The sequence below is a fragment of the Thunnus albacares genome, chromosome 17 (genome assembly GCF_914725855.1).
Source record: "Thunnus albacares chromosome 17, fThuAlb1.1, whole genome shotgun sequence".
NCBI lineage: Eukaryota > Metazoa > Chordata > Actinopteri > Scombriformes > Scombridae > Thunnus > Thunnus albacares.
Genome location: NC_058122.1, coordinates 311,427 through 337,917, shown reverse-complemented (window position 1 = coordinate 337,917; position 26,491 = coordinate 311,427). Strand labels below are relative to the sequence as shown.

General features: G+C 39.2%; 2 protein-coding genes across 3 annotated transcripts in view; both read left to right on the top strand.

Moving 5' to 3' along the window:
* The first annotated feature begins 5,385 nt into the window (after positions 1-5,385).
* Positions 5,386-11,522, top strand: LOC122967422 (fructose-bisphosphate aldolase A-like). 2 transcript variants are annotated; one of them, XM_044332075.1, is made up of 8 exons: positions 5,386-5,515; positions 6,449-6,565; positions 7,592-7,858; positions 8,368-8,528; positions 8,888-8,971; positions 9,573-9,747; positions 9,845-10,044; positions 10,933-11,522. In XM_044332075.1, exons 2-8 carry the CDS (start codon positions 6,454-6,456, stop codon positions 11,026-11,028), a joined length of 1,095 nt encoding a protein of 364 aa, XP_044188010.1. In that variant the 5' UTR covers positions 5,386-5,515; positions 6,449-6,453; the 3' UTR covers positions 11,029-11,522. The 2 variants fall into 2 exon arrangements, with proteins under 2 accessions (XP_044188010.1, XP_044188009.1); XM_044332074.1 differs by lacking the exon at positions 5,386-5,515 and adding an exon at positions 5,830-5,916.
* A 3,733-nt stretch (positions 11,523-15,255) lies between these two features.
* The window catches only part of si:ch211-195b15.7 (synembryn-A), a 28,863-nt gene continuing 17,627 nt past the window's right edge, over positions 15,256-26,491 (top strand). The window contains exons 1-8 of the mRNA XM_044330084.1: positions 15,256-15,398; positions 15,965-16,067; positions 17,387-17,434; positions 19,675-19,692; positions 20,048-20,137; positions 20,500-21,038; positions 21,994-22,129; positions 24,314-24,502. Of these exons, the coding sequence (XP_044186019.1) occupies positions 15,978-16,067; positions 17,387-17,434; positions 19,675-19,692; positions 20,048-20,137; positions 20,500-21,038; positions 21,994-22,129; positions 24,314-24,502 (1,110 nt within the window). The 5' untranslated portion in view covers positions 15,256-15,398; positions 15,965-15,977. The remainder of the gene's footprint in view (positions 15,399-15,964; positions 16,068-17,386; positions 17,435-19,674; positions 19,693-20,047; positions 20,138-20,499; positions 21,039-21,993; positions 22,130-24,313; positions 24,503-26,491) is intronic.

Below are 26,491 nucleotides of genomic sequence, written 5' to 3'. Positions count from 1 at the left end.
TAAATACTTGATTAAACTATAAATTAGTGATTGCGGAAACAAAGATTTCTATAGCACTGAATCAATATGATGCAGTCGCATTGAAAATGGTTCACTGATACAGTCAAAATGGCGACATCTCCTGGGCAACTACTGGAATAGCACTTCTATGGTTGAATAGAATCTGAGACTGAGATGAAACAGTCAGAATATAAGTGGTCTTACTGCTTTCTTTGCTGTTATTTTGTTTAAGAAAGTCTAAATTATTAAAATGGATCACTTTTAAACAGTCTACGGCTCTGTTTTTAGATATCATGGCAGATTGAGAAGCACACCCTGTATCCAAGACCAGTGCTACACCTCTCTGATACAAGTGTGACATCACAAGGACACATTTGGGGTGGTCACGTGATTTTTGGAGTGGTGAAGCAAGGCATCAAAATATCTTGTCCGCAATATTTTTGCTTAGAAAGATAATGTGTTGAGTAGTCTGTTTTAAGTGTAACATCACTACCATAAATGCAGATGTAAATATAACAAAACAACACTAAACACAAACAATGCCTGGGATAGCATGTGAGAGTAATGCTACAAATATAGATGTTAAACTGGCTAAAGAAACAAATCACAAGTATGGAGACAAATACAAAGTAATGGGGGCAAATGGTGTGGGCTCACCCACTATGTCACACAGTTGAATCTGAATCTGAATCTGGATATGCAAAGCAAATATGGTAAAGTTAACAAAGTTAGTTGTGTGCAAAGTTGTGTGCCCAGCAATCAAAGTAGAATATCAATAATGTTTGTGACAAGTGTTGACGAGGCGGTTCTAAAGAATCTTATGACATCAATTTTGTCTCTTTGATTCAAAAAACCACAGAGGAAGATACTTCACGGAGTTGTACAAAAAATATTCTTCCTTCGAGGCCTTTGAAAGTATTGGGATTCTTGTAGTGTTATTTGAATAAATTTTCTATTACAAATAGCCATTTTTACTTGAAGGTTTCTTAATTCCCACCACAGAGTTAGGTGCGGTGAACTTGATGTGGTTTATAAATATTGCGCCTACTCTCACCCTTTGCTTAAAGATGGATGGTAGACAGACAGGTTGACAAATCCTATAATATTATACTGATATGAGAAAAATATCAACATATTGTTGAGTGCTTGCAACAGAATATATCTGTACAGTAAATCAAATCTTAAAGACCTGGGGCCAGATGCATAAAACTCTGTGTAGATTCATGACAAAAACTGTGTGTATGCTCAAAACCACATTAATAAAGCTATGTGTACTCATGGTTCTGTTTTATAAATGTCAGTCATTAGGGTACTGGGCGCATGTGCACGAGCCTCATTTCCACTCCTGCAATTAACCGCAATGGAAAAGAAAAAGTGCAGTTTCACCGATTTTGTTGCACCGACAAGATTCTCCAACAGCAGAACAGCTGTCTTTATGTGCGACCATCACTCGCGGCTGTGCAGCTCTTTATATGGTCTATATCCTTAATTCATCACAAGAACCTGTAAACCATCGTCAGCAGTGATATCTCAAAAAATTGTGATCAGCGATTAGTTTGCAATGCTCATATCTAAACTGACTTTACAAGATGTGCCACAACAAAGGATAAAATAAAAAGAACAATAAGAGCAAAATAAAATGTTGATTCCTATGTAAATTAAAAGAATGATAAAATTAAACAAAAGCAATTAATCAATGTTAACTTCACAGATGTGCCTTTGATTGGCATCTTAAAAATACCTGTGTAAACGCCAAAGAAAATACAAATAAAAAAATGAATCACACAATCAGTGCAGCTGGTTATGAACCTAAACAAATAATGTTTTACTAAAAGATTCCATATCTCACCTTATATTTAATGTCCACCTCATCACACCCTCAGATTGCTTTAGAAAAACATGTGTATGCCTGGTGTAAAATAGGTGCGCACATTCTCATCGCACATTCTGTGTTTATAAATACCAGTTTATGTACCGGAAATGGTGTATGCATGGTATTTGTGCTTACATATCATTAATGCATCTGGCCCCAGGTTAGTAAATCTGATAATAGAGAAATATCATTAGTTATTGTAGTTATTGATTAAAGTTACATATAATTATGTAAAGTATGTTTGGGTCATTGTATGTAAGTACACCTTCCCACATAAATTCAAACTGTTAACAGGGGTATTATGGGAATATTATACTGGGTTTATAAGATTTATGCTTATATGAGAATCAGACACGTAGGTTTTAATTGACATACTATACCAATAACATACCATAATTTGCCTTAGTGTTGAGTTGCATGATGATCAAAATATAGAAAAGAAAATAGAAAATACAAGTGTCACAAAAGTCAAGTAATCATAAATAATATAAATTAAATAGCAATACTATACAGGGCTATACATTTACATTGAATATATTCTAAAGTGAGAAGAGCTGTACAGAATTTAAAATAAAGTGAATGGAATATACAAAATATTGACCAGGAATGTGCAAATTTATGGTATAAACAGTATATGCAATGTGTAAAATAATACAAAATTTGCATTGATTTAACGCATCATGTTAGATGTGCTGGATTCACAAATGTGCAAATAATGAGATTTTACATTAATATAACGTGGAGTGTGCATAGAGCAGGATAAGAGTCTGTGGCAGTCGGGGTCTTGGGCCTTTTAGAGCAGGCCAGCTGCATCGTCCTGTGTGTAACAACTCTGAACACAGAAAATTAGAATCAAATGCACAACTCAAAGGCCCGATCCCAAACTAGGCCCTACCCACTTCCACTCCACCACCAAGTGTCATTCCAAATGAAGTTACACTTGCAGCTGTGGAGGACACTTCTAATGAAGGTGGAGAGTATAAATGGATAACCAAATTATGGGATGCCCTTGCCACTCTGCCGGAACAAGGAAGCAGCTGTCACCATGGCAATGGATAGAAGCCGTACTTGCACCACTGTTATGCTGCTTCATGTACATATATTTATATTTTTGAAAAACAAGGCTTACACGGTGACAGATCAACTTCATTAATTAATTAGGCTAAGGCAACTACTTACTCCCATGCCTGTTTGGCAGCATTTCTCTTTTTGGTAAATACGTGTTCATTTTCCATTCACAGCCTTATTCTGCCTTGTCTTTTCCACTGTCCCTGTGAACACATAACATCTAAAACCATGACAATGAGATATGAGGTAAATTTGACATATTTCAATTTATTTTTCTGTAGGCTATGTATGCATACAGGCATTTGTGGGTTTGCTACAAGTCAAGCGTCCTTAGAGACAAAGTGATATTCTCCTCATTTTTGTTTTATCTTTTCACACCCCACATTCTGAGATTTTGTTTGAGACTGTAAAATTATTGTGGTGAAAACAAAGGTGCATGTGCTTGGCCTAAATACTTGAGAAAGTAGAAAGATGGAACTCTTACATTTGTATGTTGTTTCCTCCATTCTCCTGTTGCATGTGCACTTCCTATTAGGATGACCGTAAGCCTGCACCAGTGCAGAATTTTAAGGGTTTCACAGTCCAATCACACTCTGCGCTAATTTAATTGGGATGACCCTCAATATGGTGAACCTCCATGTGAATGCACAAACAGAGAGGGAGTGGATAGCGTGGATAGTGGATAGCTGGTTTGGGATTGGGCCAAAGACACAGCAGATAAAAGTTCTCAGGGCAAAGGCAAGGTCAAGCAACAGGTAGTCAGTGAGGCAAACAAAGCAGGTAGGGAGCAGGCAAGCAAGAGCAGAAACGGGCAAGGGTCAAAACTGAACTCAGTGCTGACCCATCGACATTGCAGATATCCACTTGATATGACTAACTCAGACTGCTGAAGCCTCATGTAAGCTTCAGATCAACTTTTAAATGCATTTTTCCACAAAATGACTGTATGGACACACTGTGGATTTTGGCCCCCATCACTTACATTGAAAGCACATTTGAGGGGAATGTTAATGGACTGTGTTCATATGGCAACTGACTGTTATTTTAAGACAGACTTGAAAATTTGTGAACCAATCATTTAATATTTCCTGCAGTGAAATCCAGGAAAATAATACCACCTCTACCTCTTCAATAAAAGAGCCCCTTAGAATACACTGTATCATTGATTTGATATACTGAGCTCTCACCCTGATCTCCATACCCTCACGGAAAAAAGCACTGGTCCCTCTGAGGTTGTGTTACATAACACTGTCTGAGTCACTGAGGGTCACAGACTGTAACTAATTCCTTTTTCAGACAGTAATGATAACGCATATGATCAATGCTAGGAGATTTTGTCAGATTATAAGGAGGAAGCTGAACACATGCCTCATCGGTATGGTAAGGAGTGAATAATGTTATTCATGTTTGAAGAAATGTGTGAGGGAGATGGAGAGTTAGCCTCATCTACAGGCAGATGGATGGCAAGGGCTGATGGCTGACGTGCAGCAGCGGGGTTTCTTTGGTGTAATGATGCTCTCGGCACGTATTACCCACGCATCGCGCATGTGAGGATCCTCACGTAGGCCTAGAGCTGTATGGCTCAAGGCCTACGCCCTCAGCTCTGTCTTACAGGCAAAGAGATGATGAACACAGATTAGATAGATAGATAGATAGATAGATAGATAGATAGATAGATAGATAGATAGATAGATATCACCAAAGGGGAAACTACAGTAGTCACAACATGCCAACACATACTAAAAGAGGAAAAAACATAAAACAAAGCAAGCAGTTTGTTCATTGTGAAGCCTTTCACATTGGTATGTAAAATCAATGCATCTTCTATCACAATATGATAAAAATTGTATACACCTGTACAGCTGACTAGATCAGTCTGTCCATGTTGGACACTTTCGCCTCAAAAAGCCGTAACAGCTGAGAGCTTTCTCTCTTGGTTTTTATTAGAAACTATGTTTATCAGTTATTTATCAACTTGAAACTAAAAGAGTTTTTGTTTTTCAGCTAACACTGATTGGACACTTAAACTATCTTCAGGGTTTCACCTTCAACTGAAAGTTCATCTGCTTTCAACTCTTATTCTTAACTGCTTTCATAGACAAAGACAGATGACCACATCTGAGTGTGAGATATTTTGAGATGCCTCCAAATAAAGCAAAGCCCCTCTTCAAACTGTATATCTTCCTAAAAAGCAATAAATATTCATATTTGAATCCCCAAAGACTTAAAATGAGTGAATTTGAAATTAGAATAGGTTACATTTGATAAAGATCTCTGGAATATTTTTGACAAAATATCAATAGAACTATGGCAGGTTTTTTGATCAACGCATGAATAGTTGCCTGTAAGACAATAATGAGGGTTTAGACATTCCTATCGTTTCAGCCTCCACAACATCCTCTTATTGGCTGGAGCTTGTTGAAAGCTGCGTTCTGATTGGACAGTCTCTGCCTGGGGGTGCCCCCTCTACTCTGCTGTACTCTGTCCTTCATCCTTCATGTCCCTCATGTTACAGCTGCAACTTCCTGCATTTGTCTGTTACCCCTGTCACTGCACGTATACAGCAACATCCTGGTGAGTTTTAATTTCTACTTTCAATACTAATGCATTCAAGGGTTTAGATCAGTAGATGAGAGCATGACACTTTTTCCATATTTACTTCATAGAGTTTATTAGTCTAGCTCGTTACGTCTTTATTAATGCATTTTCCAAGCGCTTTGTACATTGTTGTTATTATTTTAGTAGGCCTATTTCTAAGAATGATGTTTTCTTAAAGCCACATATCAATTCACAACGGAATAGAGTGGCATCATAAAAATGATCTTGTTTTCCCGAAGTGTTTTTGGAGGCCCAGTATTTGGCAACACCCAGTAGAATTAAGTCATTCAGAAGGCTTGGCAAGGACGCGGAAGTGCCGTCGCGAGAGGCTGCTAAATTATTGTATTACTACAGTAGGATATTAATGCGGTGTAAATGTAAGTACAAGCAGGAAACAAAACATATCGCTGCCAAAACTGGTAATATTTAGTAACGGCTGTTTGTCGGATTTCGGCAGGAGTGCTCCTATGAGAAGGTTATGACAGTTAAAGTCACAGTTATTCGTCATGACGCAGTTTTCACCAGTAGGAGAGCGTCTCAGGTTTAAATAGATTTAAGTGAGTTTCAGGGATCCTGAAACGCAGTCCTTAGATCCTTCACTTGAGTGAAAACATCAATACAACAAAGTCCTCGATTACAAGTAAAAGCCCTCAAAATCCCACTTAAATAAACGTATAGAAGTTTGATGAGCAAAATGTAAAGTATCAAAAGAAAAAACTCGTTCTACAGAATAATTGCTCCTGTGATGCATTAGGGCTGCAACTAACGACTATTTTCATCATCAATAATCTGTGGTTTCTAAACATCTTGTGGTTTGATTTTGTAAGACTGCACAATCTACTTCTGTGTCCTTTAGAAATGACCCAGTATTGGTCTCTACCTTTCTTTCTCTTCTTGTCTCTTTTACAGTCAACATGACTCACGCGTATCCCTTCCTGACTTCTGAGCAGAAGAAGGAGCTCAGTGAAATCGCTCAGAGGATCGTAGCTGCTGGGAAAGGCATCCTGGCAGCCGATGAATCCACAGGTACCACAGACTCACTGTGTGACTTGCAGAGAAGAAGGAGGCAGTAATGAATGGCAGTATTTTTGATGAATAACTTATCGATATTGTGACAGTATTGTAGGGATGGCTATTGATGCTTTCAAAAAATATTAACACAATGAAATTTTTGATAAATAATCATCAGTAATGTGGATATAATGACTAAGTGGGTAAAAGCACTTAGTCATTATATCCACAACGTAACATTGTAACATCATGATATTACGATATCCAAAATCTAAGATGATGATGATCTAAGATGATCTAGTTTTATATCACGATAATGATATTATACTGATATATTGCCCTGCCTTATCAACCACAATGACTGACCACAGTCCAGTTCAGCAACACAGTGATCAGATTAGAAACAGTTACAATATTACAATAAAATTTGGATACTACTACATTATTTAACCTTAACTGCTGAGTTAATGTAATTTACTCCTGGTGTAAAATCACTTACACTGTAGTTGTCTTCTAATTTGTACCTACTGTAATGTAGGTAACATTTACAAACTGCATGTTTACTCCCCTCTGTTACCTGGTCATATCTCCAGTTGTGGGCTGAAAAGTTAGAGACAACAAACACACATTCTTTGCAATTGCACATTATATGTTGTGGACAAAATAGCAGAAACTCCTGACCTGGCCTCGGGACTCCCCAAGTTATCACCAGATAAATCTGAGGGGTAGGTATGATTTACCTATAAAGGGTCAGAAGCTTTCTACAAAGTTTGGGGACTCATGAGAGACAAACTAAAAAGGATTTTCAAACTCAAAACAGCAGAGGTGGAGATATCCTGATTTTAAGGCCATAGTATCCCTCAAGCTCCAAAAACACAGGATCCTACACATCACATAGTGTTAGTTGATTTTTAATTAGACTCCCTCTGTCAGGTAAATTCTAATGACTTTCAAACTCCAGTTTATAATGCAGATTTTCTTTAAAAAATTGTTGAGTCTCTAACTCCACCCACCCAACCTGTTTTTACCTGGCACTTCAAGGCAGTGTGGCCAAGCGCTTCCAGAGCATTAACGCTGAGAACACAGAGGAGAACAGGAGGCTTTACCGCCAGCTTCTCTTCACTGCTGACGACCGGGTCAAACCTTGCATTGGTGGCGTCATCTTCTTCCACGAGACACTCTACCAAAAGACAGACAACGGCAAGCTCTTCCCCCAGCTCGTCAAAGAAAAGGGAATGGTGGTGGGCATCAAGGTGGACAAAGGTGTGGTTCCCCTCGCCGGCACCAATGGAGAAACCACCACTCAAGGTAGAGAGGTGCTCTTTGTTATACAATTGCAGTTTCACAATGAGGGCATGACAAGATACATGTGTTGTTCTGGAACATTTGTGCCCTAAGCAATTATTGACAATGGTATTGTCAACTGATGGGATTTACTGTCATCAGGATGCGAAGTGGAGGGATGCTACAAGTTTAAAATGAGACATCATGACAATGAAAAATGCACACTTTATAATTTATTTTTTTAAATGGATCAAATTGGATGCAGGAGAACCAGAGATAGTCTTTTTTTATTTTACATATTCTTCTTCCTTGTCAAAACCTTCTGCTTACATTACCCACAATGCAGCTCTACCACGAACAGTTTGAGCAGATGCTAGGCATCGAAAATTCATTCAAGTAAGAGAAGTCTCACTGGTAGTGCTCCTTGAGCAGAAAGTGTTTGCTCTCAGCTTCCTTCTCTTGCTTCTTGATTCATTCCTCGTTCACCCCTTCTTTCATCACTCAAACTGCCTTCTCTGCTGTGTCTCTGTCAGGTCTTGATGGGCTCTATGAGCGCTGTGCTCAGTACAAGAAGGACGGTGCTGACTTCGCCAAGTGGCGCTGTGTGTTAAAGATCACCTCCACCACCCCATCCAACCTGGCCATCATGGAGAACGCCAATGTGCTGGCCCGCTACGCCAGCATCTGCCAGATGGTTAGCCCCACACACACACACACACACACACACACACACACACACACACACACACACACACACACACACACACATACACACACACACACATACACATTTACATTCCCAGCTTTACAGCTGTGAAGAACTCATTGAGCTGAGCTCACCTAAACACTATTTCTGCAGTGCAGTGATGTAACACAAACAGCTTTCAAACAGCTGTTACACAACTCAGCACACTGTTGGCCCATCAGCTTCTCTTATTACTGTGTACCAATTAGTACACAAGAGAGGATATGCTATTGTCTGTTGCCATGATGCTGGTTGCTGTGCTCTTTACAATCCACCTCTAAATGCCCTCCCCCGCTGTCCCCCCTTAGCATGGCATTGTGCCCATCGTGGAGCCTGAGATTCTCCCAGACGGTGACCATGACCTGCAGCGTTGCCAGTATGTGACTGAGAAGGTGAGTGATGCTGGGAACACATGGACGGGATATTATCCCTGCCATTGTGCTCCATCTCTGATATGATAGGTATTGTATTGCAATCTAACTCTGATGAATGCAGGAAAATGTAGTAATCTCCCTGAATCATGCTCTCAAAAAAAATGTAGTTAAGGTAGGTAATGTTCACACAGCATCATTCACCACCATGCAGCAACCTCCAGAGCTGAAGAGAGACTTTTTTTGTGTGCCCTGGCATGATACATGTGTGTACCGATTTTCATACATGTAGGTTTAACGTGCGGTGGGGGCTGCTTCGTTGAAATATCGTAGGTGGTGCTGTTGAACCATTCTGCCACACCCATGCCTGCCACCTCTACAGTATTACAGACTTTAAGACTTGACAAGATTATCTATCAGGTCTCAATGAAACCAAATGTCATTTTAATGAGGTTTAATCCTTAATTACATAGAATTTATTTTTTGTTAATACCCCTATTCTGGAAAGCACAGTTATCAATATCATCCTAATTTACTTCATTGCCGAGTGAATGGAAATCAGAGTGCCTTTTTCTAATATTTCATAACTGAATCTGATTCCTTGTTCTCCCTGCTGCTGCAGGTGTTGGCAGCTGTCTACAAGGCTCTGTCTGATCACCATGTTTATCTGGAAGGCACGCTGCTCAAGCCCAACATGGTGACTGCTGGACACTCCTGCCCCAAAAAGTACAGCCCTCAGGAGATCGCCATGGCAACTGTCACTGCCCTGCGTCGCGCTGTGCCCCCCGCTGTGCCGGGTGAGCCTGCACAGATAGATATACCGTGTCTACATATGTTTATGACAAATAACTATTCCCACCTGACCCACTATTCCTTTGTGTTCACCTCACTCAGGTGTGACCTTCTTGTCGGGTGGCCAGAGTGAGGAGGAGGCCACCATCAACCTGAATGCCATCAACCAGTGTCCTCTGCACCGACCCTGGGCCCTCACTTTCTCCTACGGCCGGGCCCTGCAGGCCTCTGCACTCAAGGCTTGGGGAGGCAAGAAGGAGAACGGCAAGGCCTGCCAGGAAGAGTACATCAAAAGAGCCCTGGTGAGAAGTTTGTTTATCCAGATACAGTAGGACAAACCTTGTATACTACGACTACATAAACCATTCCTTATTCTCAGCTTGATACAGCACAATTTGTATGTGAAGTATTGAGATCTTTTACATGAGAAACAAAAGCAGTATTTCAGTAAAAAAAAAAAAAGTCCTAAAGGTACAGAAGCATTATCAAAAGTTATCAAAAGTAAAAGTACTCATTATTATTAATGCCTTTCAGAGTTTCCTTCATGTAGTATTATTGGGTTATTATTATTATTAGTGCATTCACGTGTAATTGTATACTTTCTAACATGCAGCATACTAAATAAGGGGTTGATAAGTGGTAAATAATTTTATTAATGGTTCCCAGATGTGTTTTAAGATATATAAAAATATTCTGCTTTGGATAATTTGTTTCTGATTGTTTCACAAAAAAGATTTACCTAGTTAGAAATTCTTAAAAAGAAATCTCCTCCTTCCTTTATTGATATATCCAGAATATATGAAAATGTAAATATTGTTGTGCGCTGACTTCAAGTTTCGACATCACACTGCAAAGTTGTCCAAACTAGTTGTGATGTCACAGTCTGTTCATGACTTGTACAACAGGTCAGGACCACTCATGAATTTCATTGGTACCTCAGATGAAATTTGAAGTACGAGAAAATTGGCGAAATGTCACAAACTCTTACTTGCCACCTAACAACAAACCTGTTTGTATAAGTGCTTCTTGCATGAGGCCCATGAGGAACTAAGGAGCTCATGAGGACCCACAGCTCATTCTGCATACAATTTTCCAGTCATGAAAATTGTAATGAATTTTACGAATGTAATAAAAAACCACACTAACCCAGTTTTTCTTTTATTGCCTCTTTGCTTGGTGTTTCTCCACAGAATAACAGCCAGGCAGCTCTTGGGAAGTACGTGTCCTCTGGAGATAAGGGGGCAGCAGGTCAGGAGTCTCTGTTTGTGGCCAATCACGCTTACTGAAGTCAGCCAGGCTGCTCCTCCTCAGCACACTTCATCCTCATTCCACCCAGTCACTCCCTCACTTTGATAGAGCTTCTCCCATATTAACCAACAGTTCTACATTTTCATTAGTGTTGAGAGCCTAAAAGCGTTCCTGGCTATGATTTGAAAAAGGTGACACTCCAGTTTTATCCTCCTGTCAAGTTTAACTTTTGACTTGTAAAGTCAGTGTTACTGTACCGCCTAACAGTTTGTGTTGTGTCACTTCATTTTGTGTTTGTACATTTAAATCCCACAGAAAGAAAGAGTTAAGAGTTCCACTACAGTCTTCCTCAGTTTGTATTCCATCTCTGGTTTCTGAAATTGTCATAATGATTCTTAACTACACGTGCCTTCATTTCTAAACTGAACCAACAGCAAGAGGGAGACTTTGAAGAGGACGTCATAATGCATGTACAGTATTAGAGTGTATGCACTGGAAAGATCTTTAAATTAAAATATCCCACAACTAATAATTTGCTGTGTTGTTTTTGTGTGCATTTATTGATTTCTCATTTATTCTGATTGTGTTCCATACTAATGAGCAGTCATAGCTGCACTTCAGAATAGCTTCAGCTAAACTGTAACTTGCAGGGATTCAAAATACAGCTGTGTGCTTTGGGGGCCTCACATCAGCTGATACAGTGGATGACATTCTGGTGTGACCAGTCAAACAATGAAGAGTCACCCATCAATAAATTAATGCAGGGGCAGAATAGTCAGTCATTAAATAAATAAAGACAGTCCAAAAAAGAACCTCCACACAAATTAAATTCAACTCTATCCTTTTTCATTTTAAGGTCTATGTCTAGCTTTCACCACTAGATGTTACAATTCCATTATTTGAGGTGGTTCATCATGATTTATTGCTGTCACATTGGTTGTTAGATGTGCTGGTTTATTTGATGTGTGCTGTGCACCCTGTCATCAGTCAAACCTGCCATCAGAGCACGAGTCCTGCAGTGGTGATTCTGCTCTTGACAGACTACTGCAATCTGCAAGGCATTCTTTCATTTTTAACTACTGCTAAGATAAATCAAGTCAGTATAAGCTGTTATTAACTTTTTTTTATCTTCACGTGAATCTGATTGTGCAGCACAGCAGTTGGGAGGATCATGGTTTTGGCTTGTCTCTGGAACTCTTTATGTCACTGAGTCTAAAAAGATTTAATATTCTATGCTATTTTTGTCTTCCAATAATTTTGTGTCGAATTCATATGATGCAAATCCTAAACATCTGGTTACATTTTTAACATACTTACAGTGCTGGAGTATACTATATAATTTAATATTACTGCAACTATAACAGATTAACAAGCCATGATTATCCATTCTTTAAAACACCCTTTTTTGCTGAGGCGAGAGTAGCCTTTTTTGTTAGATTTAGTTTTCTTGGCCCAATTGTATACTTAATTCAGCTTTTCTTAAACAAAAAACAACCAGTATTTAGAGCAAAAAGATGGCTCTCATTATAATGTCTATGGCTGAATACAGTTGTTTGGACTCCATGGCACTTGCATACTTGCAGACTTAAGAGTGCATCCCGGGGAAGTCTACGGGTGCAGAGGGCTGTTCAAATCCACAATTCATCAAGTCCACAAGAGGCCTCAAGCAGACTTTCTGCAGACTTCCAGAGAGTCTGCTTGGGGTGTAGACTTCACCAGATTTCGCTCAGAAGTATTGGCCTACCCATGATCCACAGCAATATAGAAGTGACGATGTAGCCTGAAAGAAAAATTTTATGATTTAAAGATTATGAGTATGAGTATGATTATTATTATTATTATTATTATTATTATTATTATTATTATTATTATTATTATTATTATTAACATAAACAATAATTATCGTAATAATAATAGGCTATTCAACATATTTACTTTTGATGACACCTGTTTTTTAAATTTTTGTTGTGTTAATGTATAGGCTTAATAATGTGAAGGTTAGGGTTAGTTACTCAGTTGAGAATTTAATCTGAATAAAACCTAACATTAGCAGTGTTTAGCAGTTCATGTAAAGAGAAAATCTCACTGAACTGCTGTAAAGCAGCAGACCTGGACATTTCATGCATAATTTGCAAAAATCAAACCATTGATTCAGAAAAACATTTTGAAATTAGTTAAAGGGTCAGGATTTCAATCCATCTCCATTTTAGGTCTTAAGCTTTGTTTATACTCATGTGAGACACTGTGGTGTGGGCCTCCACAGATGGTGTGTGGATACAAGCATGCACAGAGGCATTTATGCTCAATGCGTTGTTCATTGCAGTATTCTCCGAAACAACAGGGGCATACAAAAAAAAAATTCTGTGAATAAGCAATAAGTCAACGAGTGTTACTGGAAGAAAGTCATTATCCAACATGGCTACATGCAGTGCCCTGGAGCTCGTCGTTGCTGAGGAAGAATTTATCTTCTTATGGCTATTAATACTACAAAGGCAATGCAAGGGGAGATGGTCAGTCCATCCCTTACGTGCAGAGAGACGTCTGGATGGGGAATATAACTGTATTGTGAGGCCGATGCGCGCCTCAGTTCCTTCCACATGTCTGCACACAGCATAAACCTGGTTTTTAGTCTTGTCTCAGAGCACATTTTTATCCCCTCACCACTCTGCACCCTTGCAGAAAAGACGGTAAACATGTTTACATGTCTCATGCTTTCCATATTCTGCGTCTGACAGCTATGTACTTGCATGCAGACCGCGGATGCACACGTGGTTCCATTCATACTTGGGGTCTGCAGACACAAACACAGGGCTGCAGCATGATAACTTTCCAGAGTTGTAAGATCCAGTCTGTGAATATTACAAACCACTGTACAGTGTTTTTCTGATCATCCCCTTGTATTGTTTGCACAGGGCTGTTATCAGTCTGAATGCAGCTGAGGAGTTCCTGTATGTTGTTGAACAACAAGAACAAGCCAAAATAAAAAAAATATAGTACATACATACAGGAGACAAGACAAGCATTCCTGTTTGCTTTTTTAGCACAGTTGGCAGTTGGTGCACTTGCTATACGTACAGTCCGCAGAGGGGTTTGCACAGACCCTCGTGGACATGAATGGATGAAATTAAGTCACACGGTCTAATGTGGGCCCCTGAGGCCACGTGGATGCAGAAAGCATGAATTGGCCAAGGCAACTTCGCACCTTTGGTGACCCAACACATCCTCATAATGAAACGACCACACTCACACACTCCAGAACAACTCATAGGAGTGTTTCCAGAATGACACAAAGGAGCATGTTCTAATATGCTTCCTCTATCAGCAATAATCATAAATTAATAATAATAATCATTCCTTCAGTTACAAGAGGGCCTATGCACCATTCGGTTCCTGGGCCCCAATGATAATTAAAGCTGCAAGCAGCGATGATTGGGCCTTTGCACCTTCACGCATGTCAGAATGTGCTGCAGTCGAAGGACTTTTATTGCAGGCATGCAGATGTGTTCAGGACCAGATTCTTATCAGACATTGCACAAACAAGTTAAATATCACTTCCTGTGTGCACCATGTGGCAGTAGAAAACACCCACTTATTATATATATTAATGTATATATATTAATATGTTGCTGTATGTTGTATATGAAGTGTAGACCACACCTTGTAAATTTCATGTGAATCTGATGATGTATGACATGTAGAACAAGAGGGCCTTTGCACTTCGGTCCTTGGACCCTAATAATAATAATAATAATAATAATTCCTTCAGGAACAAGAGGGCCTTCGCACGTCAGCGCTCGGGCCCTAATAACAATAATAATAATAATAGTCCCTTCAGATACAATAAGGCTTTCGCACCACTAGGTGCTTTGGCCTTAATAATAATAATCCCTTCAGGAACAAGAGGGCCTTCGCACTTCAGTGCTTGGGCCCTGATAATAATAACAATACAGTCTGGGGATCACCAGAAAAATTAATATTCATCCTCTGTGGACCATTAATATTTACAAAAAATTTGTGGAAACTCTGCAACAGGTTTGTATATCATTTTACAAAAAATGTTTTAGCCTTAGGGTGGCAACATGGACCTGCTCAGTAAATGCCATGGCAGTCAGCCCATTGAATTTGGATTGATTTCATCTGAAATCTGGTAGAGATCTGAGCCTGGTGACCAGTTTGGGATGTTCCCTTGCCTCCTACTGAAAGCATGTGGGGAAATTCTCCACTCTTCACCGAAGAGAGCAGGTTGTAATGTAGGTGGCCAGAGTAAATCCAGGGCTTAGAGAGTAAAGGAGGGATGGAAGGTGTGGAGTAAGAAGAGAAGTAGCTTACACAACCATTGTTTCATCGGAGAGACAAGGGAGAAGCTGTCAGAGGCGGTGTGTGTGTCTTCTTTTTACATCGCCAACAGGTGAGTGCAGAATTCATGCTCATTGCAATACTGCTGTAACGCTGTGCAGTACTACAGTAAAAGCTTTGATTTCACTACCTGTCAGTTCCAACATTGGTTCATGTGGATGTTGTAAAAACCTCTTGAAAACTATTAGTGTCAATTAAGCAACAACTTGAAAACAAATTTATTTGATGATAATGTCATTCTCTAACACCTAATTAGACATTTTTAAAATCTTTTCAATTGCATTGCAAGTTTTTATCCAAAGTTATACTGTATTGTACTGTGTGTATGTATTTGTTTCTATGGACACTTTGAATAATGCTTATCTCATTATGCCTTCTTGCCATTTTTTGTTTTCACTATAAAATTGTGTAAAATCTGTCAATTTATGTACATTAATTGGTAACATCTGTTATTTCATTATTTCAAGTGATATTACATTTTCATAGTCAACGCAAGCTATTTTGTGTAAAGAGAATTTTTCAAATGATGGTTAATTTGATATAGATCATTACAATTATTTGACTTTTTATAAAATGGAACTAGGTAGTAGTATAATTACTAGAATGTTTGGTCACTAGGTTGGCTTCAGGCATGGTGCCAGATATGGAGAGGATCATTGAGAGCATCATCCAAGGAGACCAGGACACTGTCCAGGTCCTACTGGACGGCTACACCACCCAGGTCATTGATTGTTGCTGTGACTATTGTATCAGTCTGTAACTGGAAAAATTATTTTTTGTAACCATGGAAACAATCTGCAATATTCAAATACACTTTATTGGATGAATTGCCAAAGCTCAATAGCATATTATTGAACTATTACATTTCAACACAACATAATCACAAGACAACAACGTTCATTAGAACATGCAGTATTACACTATTGCAAAATAGAACAAAGAACTAAGTAAAATGAAGGAGACTCATGGCTTTTCTCTTAGGTTGTGCCGGTGAGATACATAGTTTGCAACTAATAGAGCTATTTTACTGTGTCCTTATCTAAAACTTGTCCAATTCAAGTGGCACTGCCACTCCACTATCCCTTAGGGGTGTGCCCAAATACAAATATTCGGCAAAGCACAAATAGTGAGGATTTTTATACGAATATTTGTTTCATACAAATATTTTTAATATTATTTGTTTTCGGGAAGAAAAAAAAAACATCATTATCTCAGTCTCTCTCTGCGCCACTGTTACGTCTATCAGCAGGTTTCAACGAAGGGAGTCGCATCCACCTGCTAAATGATGCACATTTCCTAATTTGGACATCACTCCTGGAGTTGGGGGTGTTCCCTAGAGATAAAGCTGAGCTACTGACACACGTGAAGTGTTCTCAAGGAACTCTCCATAACTCGTTGTTCCCTTTCTCCTTTCCTCAAAGTTAGGTTGTAAAAAATAGACAATAAATGAAAAGTGAAAAGCAAGAATCACCTTTGATGTTCCTCCCTACATGTTACGTGGTGTGCTGTCTGTGTTTTGGGTGTATAAATAAGTAGAGGTCTGTCTGCAATGAGGCGATGAGTAAAGTTTTAGCTCAGCAGTCAGCGCAGTCGTCTATGATCTGGGAGACTCAAGTTCAAGACTTGGTGTGGGGACCTCCTTCGTAAGGTAGTTTATTCATGAACACTTGTAACACTTTAATTTTCTAAAATTAAAAGTGCAATAAAAACAAAACAGGATTTTTAAGCCTCTTTCCACTTTTATTCAAATACAAATACAAATAATTTTGCTGCCTCAACAAATTTAGATACAAATACAAATACTGGGCTCTCTGCACATCCCTCCTTTTACCTTCTTGGTCACTGTGTGTGTTCCAAGTCCGTACTGCATGCAAAGTTTAAGGTTTTGAAAATGTAGTGTGTCACCAGTAGAAAAGTGAGAAAATGGTATATCTGCATGGTTTTTGTGTAATAGTCCCACACCAAAGGAAATGGTAAAATGCGTAAAGTACATTCATTCATTTGTCCTCCAGTTTCCTTAACCCTTCTGTTTCTCCGTAGTATGCAGAGTGCTTCTTTTTCAACACTGAGGTGCAGGAGAGAAAAAAGGTCTGTACACAAAGAATATTTTAGTTTCAGCCAGTACTGTATGCCTTTCTCTCCATCACTTTCTCCTCATCAGTTCCATCACTTCTTTTGTAATTTTCCATTATTGCCTTCCTGTATTCTTCTCTTGCTATTTTGTACTACAACCTTCACCCCTGCCCAACCTTACTCCTGTCCTCTGAGCTTTTTCAAGGTCCATCCTTTCTGAGTCCCAGCCTGCATCCACTGATCCTGATGCTCTTACTGTGCTCCAGCTTTGATTAGAACCACCTGTTCAGTCTGAGGCTATCTCTATGGCAGGACATACCTGCTCCCCTACAAGATTCCTATTCTTTCCTTTTATATACACTAGGGATGTCAGTGATTAATAGGTTATTGAGTAATTTCCATTAACATTGTTATCAATTAAAAATAACCAACAATGCAGATGATGAGGGGTTTTAATGTAGTACCTAATTGCACCACTAGGTGGAGCCTCTTACTGTTTAATTAAATGAGGATACAGTGTGTTTGCTGACTGCCTGTAATGGCTGCACAAATTGAAAAACAGCTGTAACTAAGTAGCAAATATTAAAGATTTCCTGGATTGATAAAGTTGGAGCGACAGTATTTATGCGTCCCTGGGAAATTTGTTCCAGCTGATGAGCAGCTGTGTCCAGCAGCTGGACTAGCAATGCACAAGTCACTCCCATCATGTAGTTTAAATATGTGTCATATCATTTTATATAAAACTTGTCAGACTGAAGTCTGTTGTGGGGAGATAAGGGTAACCTGTTTAATGTTTATTCAACGATGTTACAGGTTACTTACTGTTAAAGGCTGCAGCTCTTTTGATTAAGGAAAAATGGGTCCGATTTTGTTAGTTTTGTTAAATATGTCCAACACATCTAGTCTGATCTAATTTATATCCTTTAATGAAGCTGGAAGTTGTGTTTAATACTTTGGATTTTGTTGGCCAGTGAATAGAATAGAATTTTAAACGTTTTATTTAATTTATAATTCAAGTAACTTGGTGTTTACCTAATTGTTAACGTGCCCGACTATTGAATGAGGAAAATGCTTAAAATTTGTGTCCCTAATACACTCCCATATCAATATAACTGAATCAACTTTCACTTTATTGAAAATATGGATCATCATGTGAGCAGATTTGTAAGACATCATCGTCACAAATCAGTATGTAACCATTATGAAATTATGCAGATAAAACAAAAAAACAAAAAACAAAAACTGTGTCCAGACTCATCGCACTTTTTACTCAGGTATACAGAACTCATATAAAAGCATGACTTTGGATAGCCAATCCATTATGCAATATGTTCATTGTATCCTGTCCTACATAGACAAGCACTGCATAAACACATTTCAGTAAAACACCTACACCAAATTCATGAAGGTTCAGTGAAGATTATAACAAGACATTGTCTCTATGCAGTAAAATTTAATATGCCCTGTGCAGATTTTTTTGCATCCTTGAAGTTTAGTTTGGACCTCATTGCATCTGTTGGTGGTTCCATTGCAAGAGTGAATAACAAGGTAAAGGTAACAATGTAAGGAAGCAAAGGGAAAAACCCAGAGAGGGCACCTGTAACTGCTGCTGCTGCTTGGGTTGTGGTATATAAAAGCTTTACCCAATCTACGATCTATATCTATAAGGTGGAAATGGTTAAGAACTTCAAACAATAATTCCCAATCAATGTGGCCAAACATTTTCTCTGCATCAGCTAATATCAATTAATTATAATGCTATTTTTGGAATATTTAATGAAGCCCAGTAATCATCTTATGTCTGAGCAGTGTAGTAGAGAATTGCTTGATCACTCAATAAACACACAAAGAGAGCACTGTCAGGTTATGAAATAATGTAATCAAATAATACAATCAGAAGAACAATGCATCATTTTTCTGAGAGACAAAGGATACATACCACCTAACTATCTTTTTTTGTCTAACAAGTTGGCACTCAGTCAGTCCTGGCACAGAATGTGAAAATATCTATAGTTTACCTTACAGGTTAGTGAACAATTGCTTTTCAAATCAACAAATTAAAGAGACATAGAAATCTACATAACTATAATTTTAATAATAATAATTATAACTATAACCTGCTTCTAGCTCCTCTGCTCTGGCTCTTCTAACACCCCTCCTCCATCCAGAACTTCATTTTTCTCAAATGCTTGGATCTCAAATTCATTTTTTACACATGCATTTCTGTCATTGTTCATGGATAAAAATGACTGCAGGAACAAGAACTAGAAGAGGTAAATAATTTATGAGAGAGAGAGAGAGAGAGAGAGAGAGAGAGAGAGAGAGAGAGAGAGAGAGAGAGAGAGAGATGAGCTGACTAAGAGTTCCCTCTGTATTATAATAATCTCTTAGTGTTTAGAGCGCGTAGTCCAACAGTCCAGTGTGTGCATGTATGTGTGTGTGTCTCAAAACTGATTGTGTAATCATGCCCAGCCATATCTCCTAAAGCAGCTTGGATACTTCATGACTCAGCACACCATCCTGTTAACCTTCACCTTGCAGATAGATATCCACATGCTACACTATAGAATCTTTGCAGCTAAAATCATTTGCAGTTACTAGTGCTAACTCTTCCTCTTGGTTGATTAGTTCAGGAAGAACAAAGTGAGAGATGATGCTCCTGACTCTGATTCTGACTGTGACTCAGATGAAGTTGAACTCGATCTTCTTCTCCGAGAGGTAGGCCAATGATTGTATATAATGACTGTATTGTGTGTGCACCTGCATTAGAAAGTTCACCACTTATAGTTACTAGTCACTGGTGTTTGCAGTAGATATGGTAGATGAGCACAGCAGCACATGCACATGATATGCATTTTGTAGCATTAAAAAATTGCATGCATCCATCTATGTCCCTGTGTGTGTTCATGTTTTCTTGTTGACGAGTCACTAAAATCACTAATCCATGTACCGCATATGCATACTGTATATCCCTACATTTTTTAACTTCTTACTCTTTCATTTTGTTCCTTTTCTTCAAAATTATTCCCTCTCAGCCTTCATGACTGTGACTTTTCCCTCTTGACTAAATGTTCCTACAGCGCCTGGCCACAGCCCTGCTGTGCTTCATCAGTAGTCAGCTACAGCCAGCAGTGTTACGGGTTTGCCTGCAGACGCTGCGTATCCTGTCCCGTGACCGGCGGGCCCTAGGGCCCATGGTCACTGATAGCGCCCTTCTAACCTTGGCACACCTGGGAGGCATCAGCTTACTTCAGGCATGCCCACAACAGGAGGAAAGAGCTGAAGATCAGTCACACAGCCAGATTCACAGAGCAGCAAGTGGCTGTGAGGAGGCTGCAGATGCTGATGCCACACTATTAGCTGTTAGCTCTGTGGTTTCCCCTTCTTGTCCTGTGGTAGCCTGTGATGCCAAGAATAATGACTTAGTTCATCAATGGTGTAAGTGGACAGATGATGGTCATGTGATGCCTGCCCATGGGAAGAGGGACATCCAGGAAGAGAACATTCATGAGGAAGAGATTGAGGAGGATGGGGATGTGTGTAGAAATGAGGCCATTAAGGTCTTGTGTAATGTCATCTACAACAGCCCCAGGGCACAGGAGACGGCCAGCACACTAAGGTGACAAATGGGTGGATTTAGCCATAAAATGTAAAATCATGAGAGTAAAAGTTGACACTGGAGTTGTTACATAACACAAAGCCTGGCAGTTTTTGCAGCTCCATGTCTGCAATTGCCACAAGCGTTGAGTTCAGATAGCTGGCACCATGTTGGATCCAGTTCTAGGTGGGTTAAATACCTAGAGCTCAGATGTTAAGAAGTGTCTCTTTTATCTCTTTTTATTATTTGTGTACAAAACTTTTGGGTAACTTCACCATTTTCAGCCTACACTGCCTTTGATCAGTAAAGTGACACATTGCAGATTATATTAGCAGTAGCTATTTATTGGTGACTCTGTAATAGTTGGAATAAAATCTCTGGCTACTGTTTGGTTAATGTCCTCTCTGCAGGGCTGTGTCTTTACTCAGGCAAAGATTATTTGTGAGGGAAAGAAAGGTCACTCTTTAACAGCATTGTGCAATTGCAAGTGGACTGTGTTTTGTTTTTGTTTTTTAGAGCAACAGTGCATGGCCAGGGGTAATAATGGCAATTATACCTGATGAAGGTTGAGCAGACGAAATGTTGTAAACTAATAAATACTCCAGCAGTCAGTGAGACAGCGTACAGTATACATGATGCCAAGTGACATTGCTACATGCTAGCATTTAGGCATCGCATATGAACAACAACATATAGACAATACACTTAAAAGCCCTTATTAGAATTGTGAAGAACCAGTTCCTGGACACTTCTTAAACAGTGGCAGTGTGATACATGGATCTCACCACTGTATTTTGACTGATACTAGGATGAGTAAAGAATGACTGTTTACCCAATAGTTTACTCACAATGTTTTTGTAATGGTCACCTTAAGTATTCCTTTCATAATAACACAAAAAAATGATATATGAATGATGCTCTACAACTGCTGACCAAAGTGTGGACTCACTTTTTTTCATTCCTGATTCCTTGGAAGACTTCTGCAAGGTCTGTGGGAGAGTCTGAAACAAGGGATCAGGAGCGGGGAGCTGTCCAGTGGCCAGTTTTACAAGTTGAGACTACTCTTCTTACTGACAGCTCTGAGGCCTGAGCTCAGGCTGCAGCTACAGCAGGTAAAATGCTTTCCATATCTATCATATTTTCTTGTGTTGTCATAATGAGCATTTTGTGATCCTGTGAAACAAACATTTTTCTTTTTGTGATTATGTGATCTCCCTAACTTTGTTGTGATCAATAGATAGAAAATGTGTCAGGTTTTGATATGATAGTCATCTATGATCACCAGATACATAGCAATCTCTGGCAGGTTTGTCATCACTCACGTTTGACAACAAAAGATGATTATCATAGTCTATTTCAGCTGCAACCAAATGAAAAGTTCCTGTAATATCCCTATGATCTTGTTACAGGACTATAGGGCCTACAACAGTGTCTACACAGGAGGCATAGTGAGAGCTGCACCTTAGCAAATCAGCAGCAGCCTCAGTCCTCCATTCGCGTCAGTTCTGCTTGTGGTTGTCAACAGTTATGATGCCTCTTTGCTGATTACAGAGGTGCTCTCAAATTAATAATTTGTGTGCACAAAATATTATATTCACCTTCAACTTAATAATTAAGGTCCATAATTTGTGCTCTCAAAATAATAGTTTGTTTACACAATTTAATCATTCATGTGAACAAATTACTTACTTACAATTTAACAATTTTTGCTCAAAAATCACTAGTTGCTGCTCTCGATTTAATATTATGGTTCCGTTTCTGAAAAGGCACAATTTATGAACTGTTTTATCAATGATTGTGTTCTATTCTTTACTCGCAACATCTATTGCACATCTATTGTATGTCTGTCCATCTTAGAGAGGGATCCCTCCTCTATTGCTCTTCCTGAGGTTTCCTCCATATTTTTCCCTTCCAAAGGTTTTTTTAAGCAGTTTTTCCTTATTCGAATCGGGGGTCTAAGGACAGTAGATGTTGTATTGCTTTACGGACTGTAAAGCCCCCTGAAGCAGATTTGTGATTTGTGATATTGGGCTATACAAAATAAAACTAAAATTGACTTAATGAATCATTTATTAACGCTTTTTAGTTATCATTTCATCTGTAATAAGGCATTTAAGAACAACTTTTGGGTTGCCAGGTTAGGTAAAAACCCCTCCAGCATGATAACTGCAGCATGGTTGACTATGACATTAAAGGAGAACTCTATGCATGACTAATGAACCTGTTAATGTTGCTGTTTATAAATGGATTTTGGTCCAAATACCCAGCAGCTCTTTTCCAGAGGGTATGTGGTTGAACAGTCCACTTGGAGGGGTGTCCCTGATGAATTAAATAGCTAGCTAAAAGGTAAGCTATGTTTCATGCTGGACGAGGAGTTTCTACAACCTGGTAACCCAAAAGTTGAAAAAAATGTAAAGTGGCATTAGTAAGTGATTTATTAACCATTGGTAAAGCTATTAATTACAGCTTATAAACCGTTTATAGATGGCTCCTTATCAGAAAGTGGTACAAATATATATTTCTAGGGGTGGCTTTGTGGCTTCCACTTCTTTGGTGTGAGGTTTGTTTGGGCAGTGTGAGAGCGAGGGACAACCTAAAGGCCGGTGCCTCACACCAAATCCTAAGAGTTGGCAACCCAGATAAATGTCTTCCTTGTCATCTTCTTCTGAGAAGGTTGACTGAATGCATGTTGTTTACTACACTCTACAAGAGTAGAGGTGGCAAAATATACAATATGATCAGAGCAAAAATTAGTATTTTGTACACACAAATGAATAAACCATGCTCACAAATTACTTTTTTTTTCTCTGTGACACTTCCTAGCCTCCACAGATCATAGATTATTACCACATTACAATCTTAAAGAACCCAATGATTACAAGAAGCCTTAAAGAATTACTATTTATTTCTTGATCACAGTAAGACAAAGCCTACAATATCATTATTATGTAGTCATGCAATAACTCAAATCATCATCATTCTGTGATCAACATTTGGATAATTACACCATAGATTAGACTAGTTTCACAAGAAAAGTTTCATAATCTAATCTCGAAAAATTATACATTCTACCAAACAGTGAACAGTTCTGGTCTTGAAAAACAAGAGAAGTCACAAAAGTTATCTCCAAAGAAATTCAGTGCATATAGTGAAGCCTCAATAAATAATGAAACATACATAAGTAGGTCTTTACAATGTTGTATGCAACTTTTTTCCCAGTTAAATTTAACTTTTTTCATAGATCAGTTTGTGTACATTTTTTACATAGCACTCAGTGGTTTATTTGCCCCTCTCAGGAGCGAGGAGTGGCAGTACTGACCAAAGCCCTAGAACAGTGCCTGGCTGTGAGGTGGGGTGAGGGGTATGAGGTGCTCAATGATAGCACAGCTCCTCCCATCTCAAAGAAGATGTACCAAGAGGTCATCGAGATCCTCAAGACACTCTTTAACATCACTCACAGGCTCCACAGGCAGGAACCAGATGAGGTAACCCCCCAAAACACACAAATCCATCAAACTATTTTAGTTAAACTAATTCATTCATTCATATTTGCATTCATGTCATTCATATCAGCTGCCCATAAGGAGCCAAACAGTCATTCAACTCTTTTGTATAGCATTTTAGTAAAGAGTTTCACCTCTTCCGTGCAATGTCCTTAGATGGATCAAAGAAACTAATTGAACACACACTATTGTTAGATTTGACAATTTATTAAATTGTGATGATAGTGAGTCCGATATGATGACCACTGAAATCTGTCTATTTTGGTGATTTCTGAGAGACAATCTAAAACTAGGATAAAGAGCATCCTTCACCAGAAACGTCATGGCTAGTGAGGATTATCCATGCCATTTTCAATATTAACTTAAGAGAACCAACTTACCATTACCAACATTATCATCTACTCTTTGACACATTTTCTCTGTCGCAACATGTCCATTTACAAGCATCAATGAAAATTAAAAATAAGAAGTTGTAGTTGAAGATGAAGAAATTGGAGAAGGATATAAGAACAGTGGAAACTGCTCATAGCGATCACATCTGTCTGGGTCAAATATCACTATAAGCGGATGATTATTATAACCGATTTCTTTTTCTTCATTTCTCATGCAAAATACCATCTAATTGGCATTTATATATTTATTAGCCTACATAAAGTAATGAAACGGACAGCTTCACTTTTTCCTGAATTTTATTGACTGTTCCAAAATACAGTGCAGCTGTTTCAAATGCAGTGTGTGCATTTTTGAAGCAGCAGGTTCTCACTTCTGCCAGGGTTCTGCCAAGTTCCTTCTTTTCCCCAGCGGCAGAACAGGCAAAGAGAGCTGTGATCTTTTCCTTAGATTTCTTTCCCTCCTTTATTGTCATAAGCTTCATGGAGACTACATTTGTCATTGAGAGAAAATTACTTTCTGTCTCCGTCATGATTTCAGTGTACATGGAACAGCAGACTCAGGTGGGCAATAATGTTGCCACAGCTGCTTATCATAGGAGTAAAGTACAAAAAATAGATTTACCATAGTTTAAAATGTTTTTCTATATGTTGTCATGTATGAGACCCAAAATGAACCCTGTAAGTGGACTACTACTATAGGCGAATTACATAGAGCTACAAAGAACATTCTGGAGGCTACCGAAAAGGCCTTGCAGTGGCTGTGGATCCGGAGGTGGATCTGTGGAGTAGTGCACCACTTGGACACAGGTCGGGGACTGATGACCCTGGGGTGCTTGGGTGAGGGTGACTGATGATTAAAGACCCAAAACACCCTATGACCCCGAGTTCATCACTGATGACATGTCCAAGTAGCACTAGAAGGTATATTCTAGAACTATCGCATCTGGCTCAGCCAGTGACCTCCAGGAAAGACTGGATGACATCCATGAACAGAATGGTGATGGCTGGAGAGACAGCAGACAGCACGGAAAGACGGCAAACGGGGCAGCAAGGGCTAGCACCCCAAACTGCAGCTCCTGTGATGGAGCACCCAAGCAAGCTATGAAGAACCCTTCTGAAACATACCCCCAGGGATGCCCGAGGGGGGGAGGATGAGCATCCCAATCAGACAGACCTATTGGCAATGACCCAAGCAAATGGACAATTGACAGTCTGTATCTGTGGCAAGGTGTGCAAAAACCAAGATGGCCTGCCTAAGGGGGGAACAAGTGAAGCAATGTGCAGGAGCAGTGGCCAGCACTACACATTCAGTTGTGTTGGCTACAGAACCTGGTCAGACAGAAGAGGAGCCAGACCTGGAGTCACCCCACAGTGCCCTCACAAAGCAGGAAGTCGGAACAGCGTTGGGTGAAGTGGCCTGCTGCTAACAAGAAGAAGGGAAGAGTGGTCAACCAGTTCTGCTATACACTCAAAGGGACCTAGATTCCAACAGTGACAGAAAAATCGGCCAAGAGCCTGTGCAAGACCTTCAACAGTTCCCTGAAAGACACTGCGGCACTTCAACAAACCAGGAGCAACT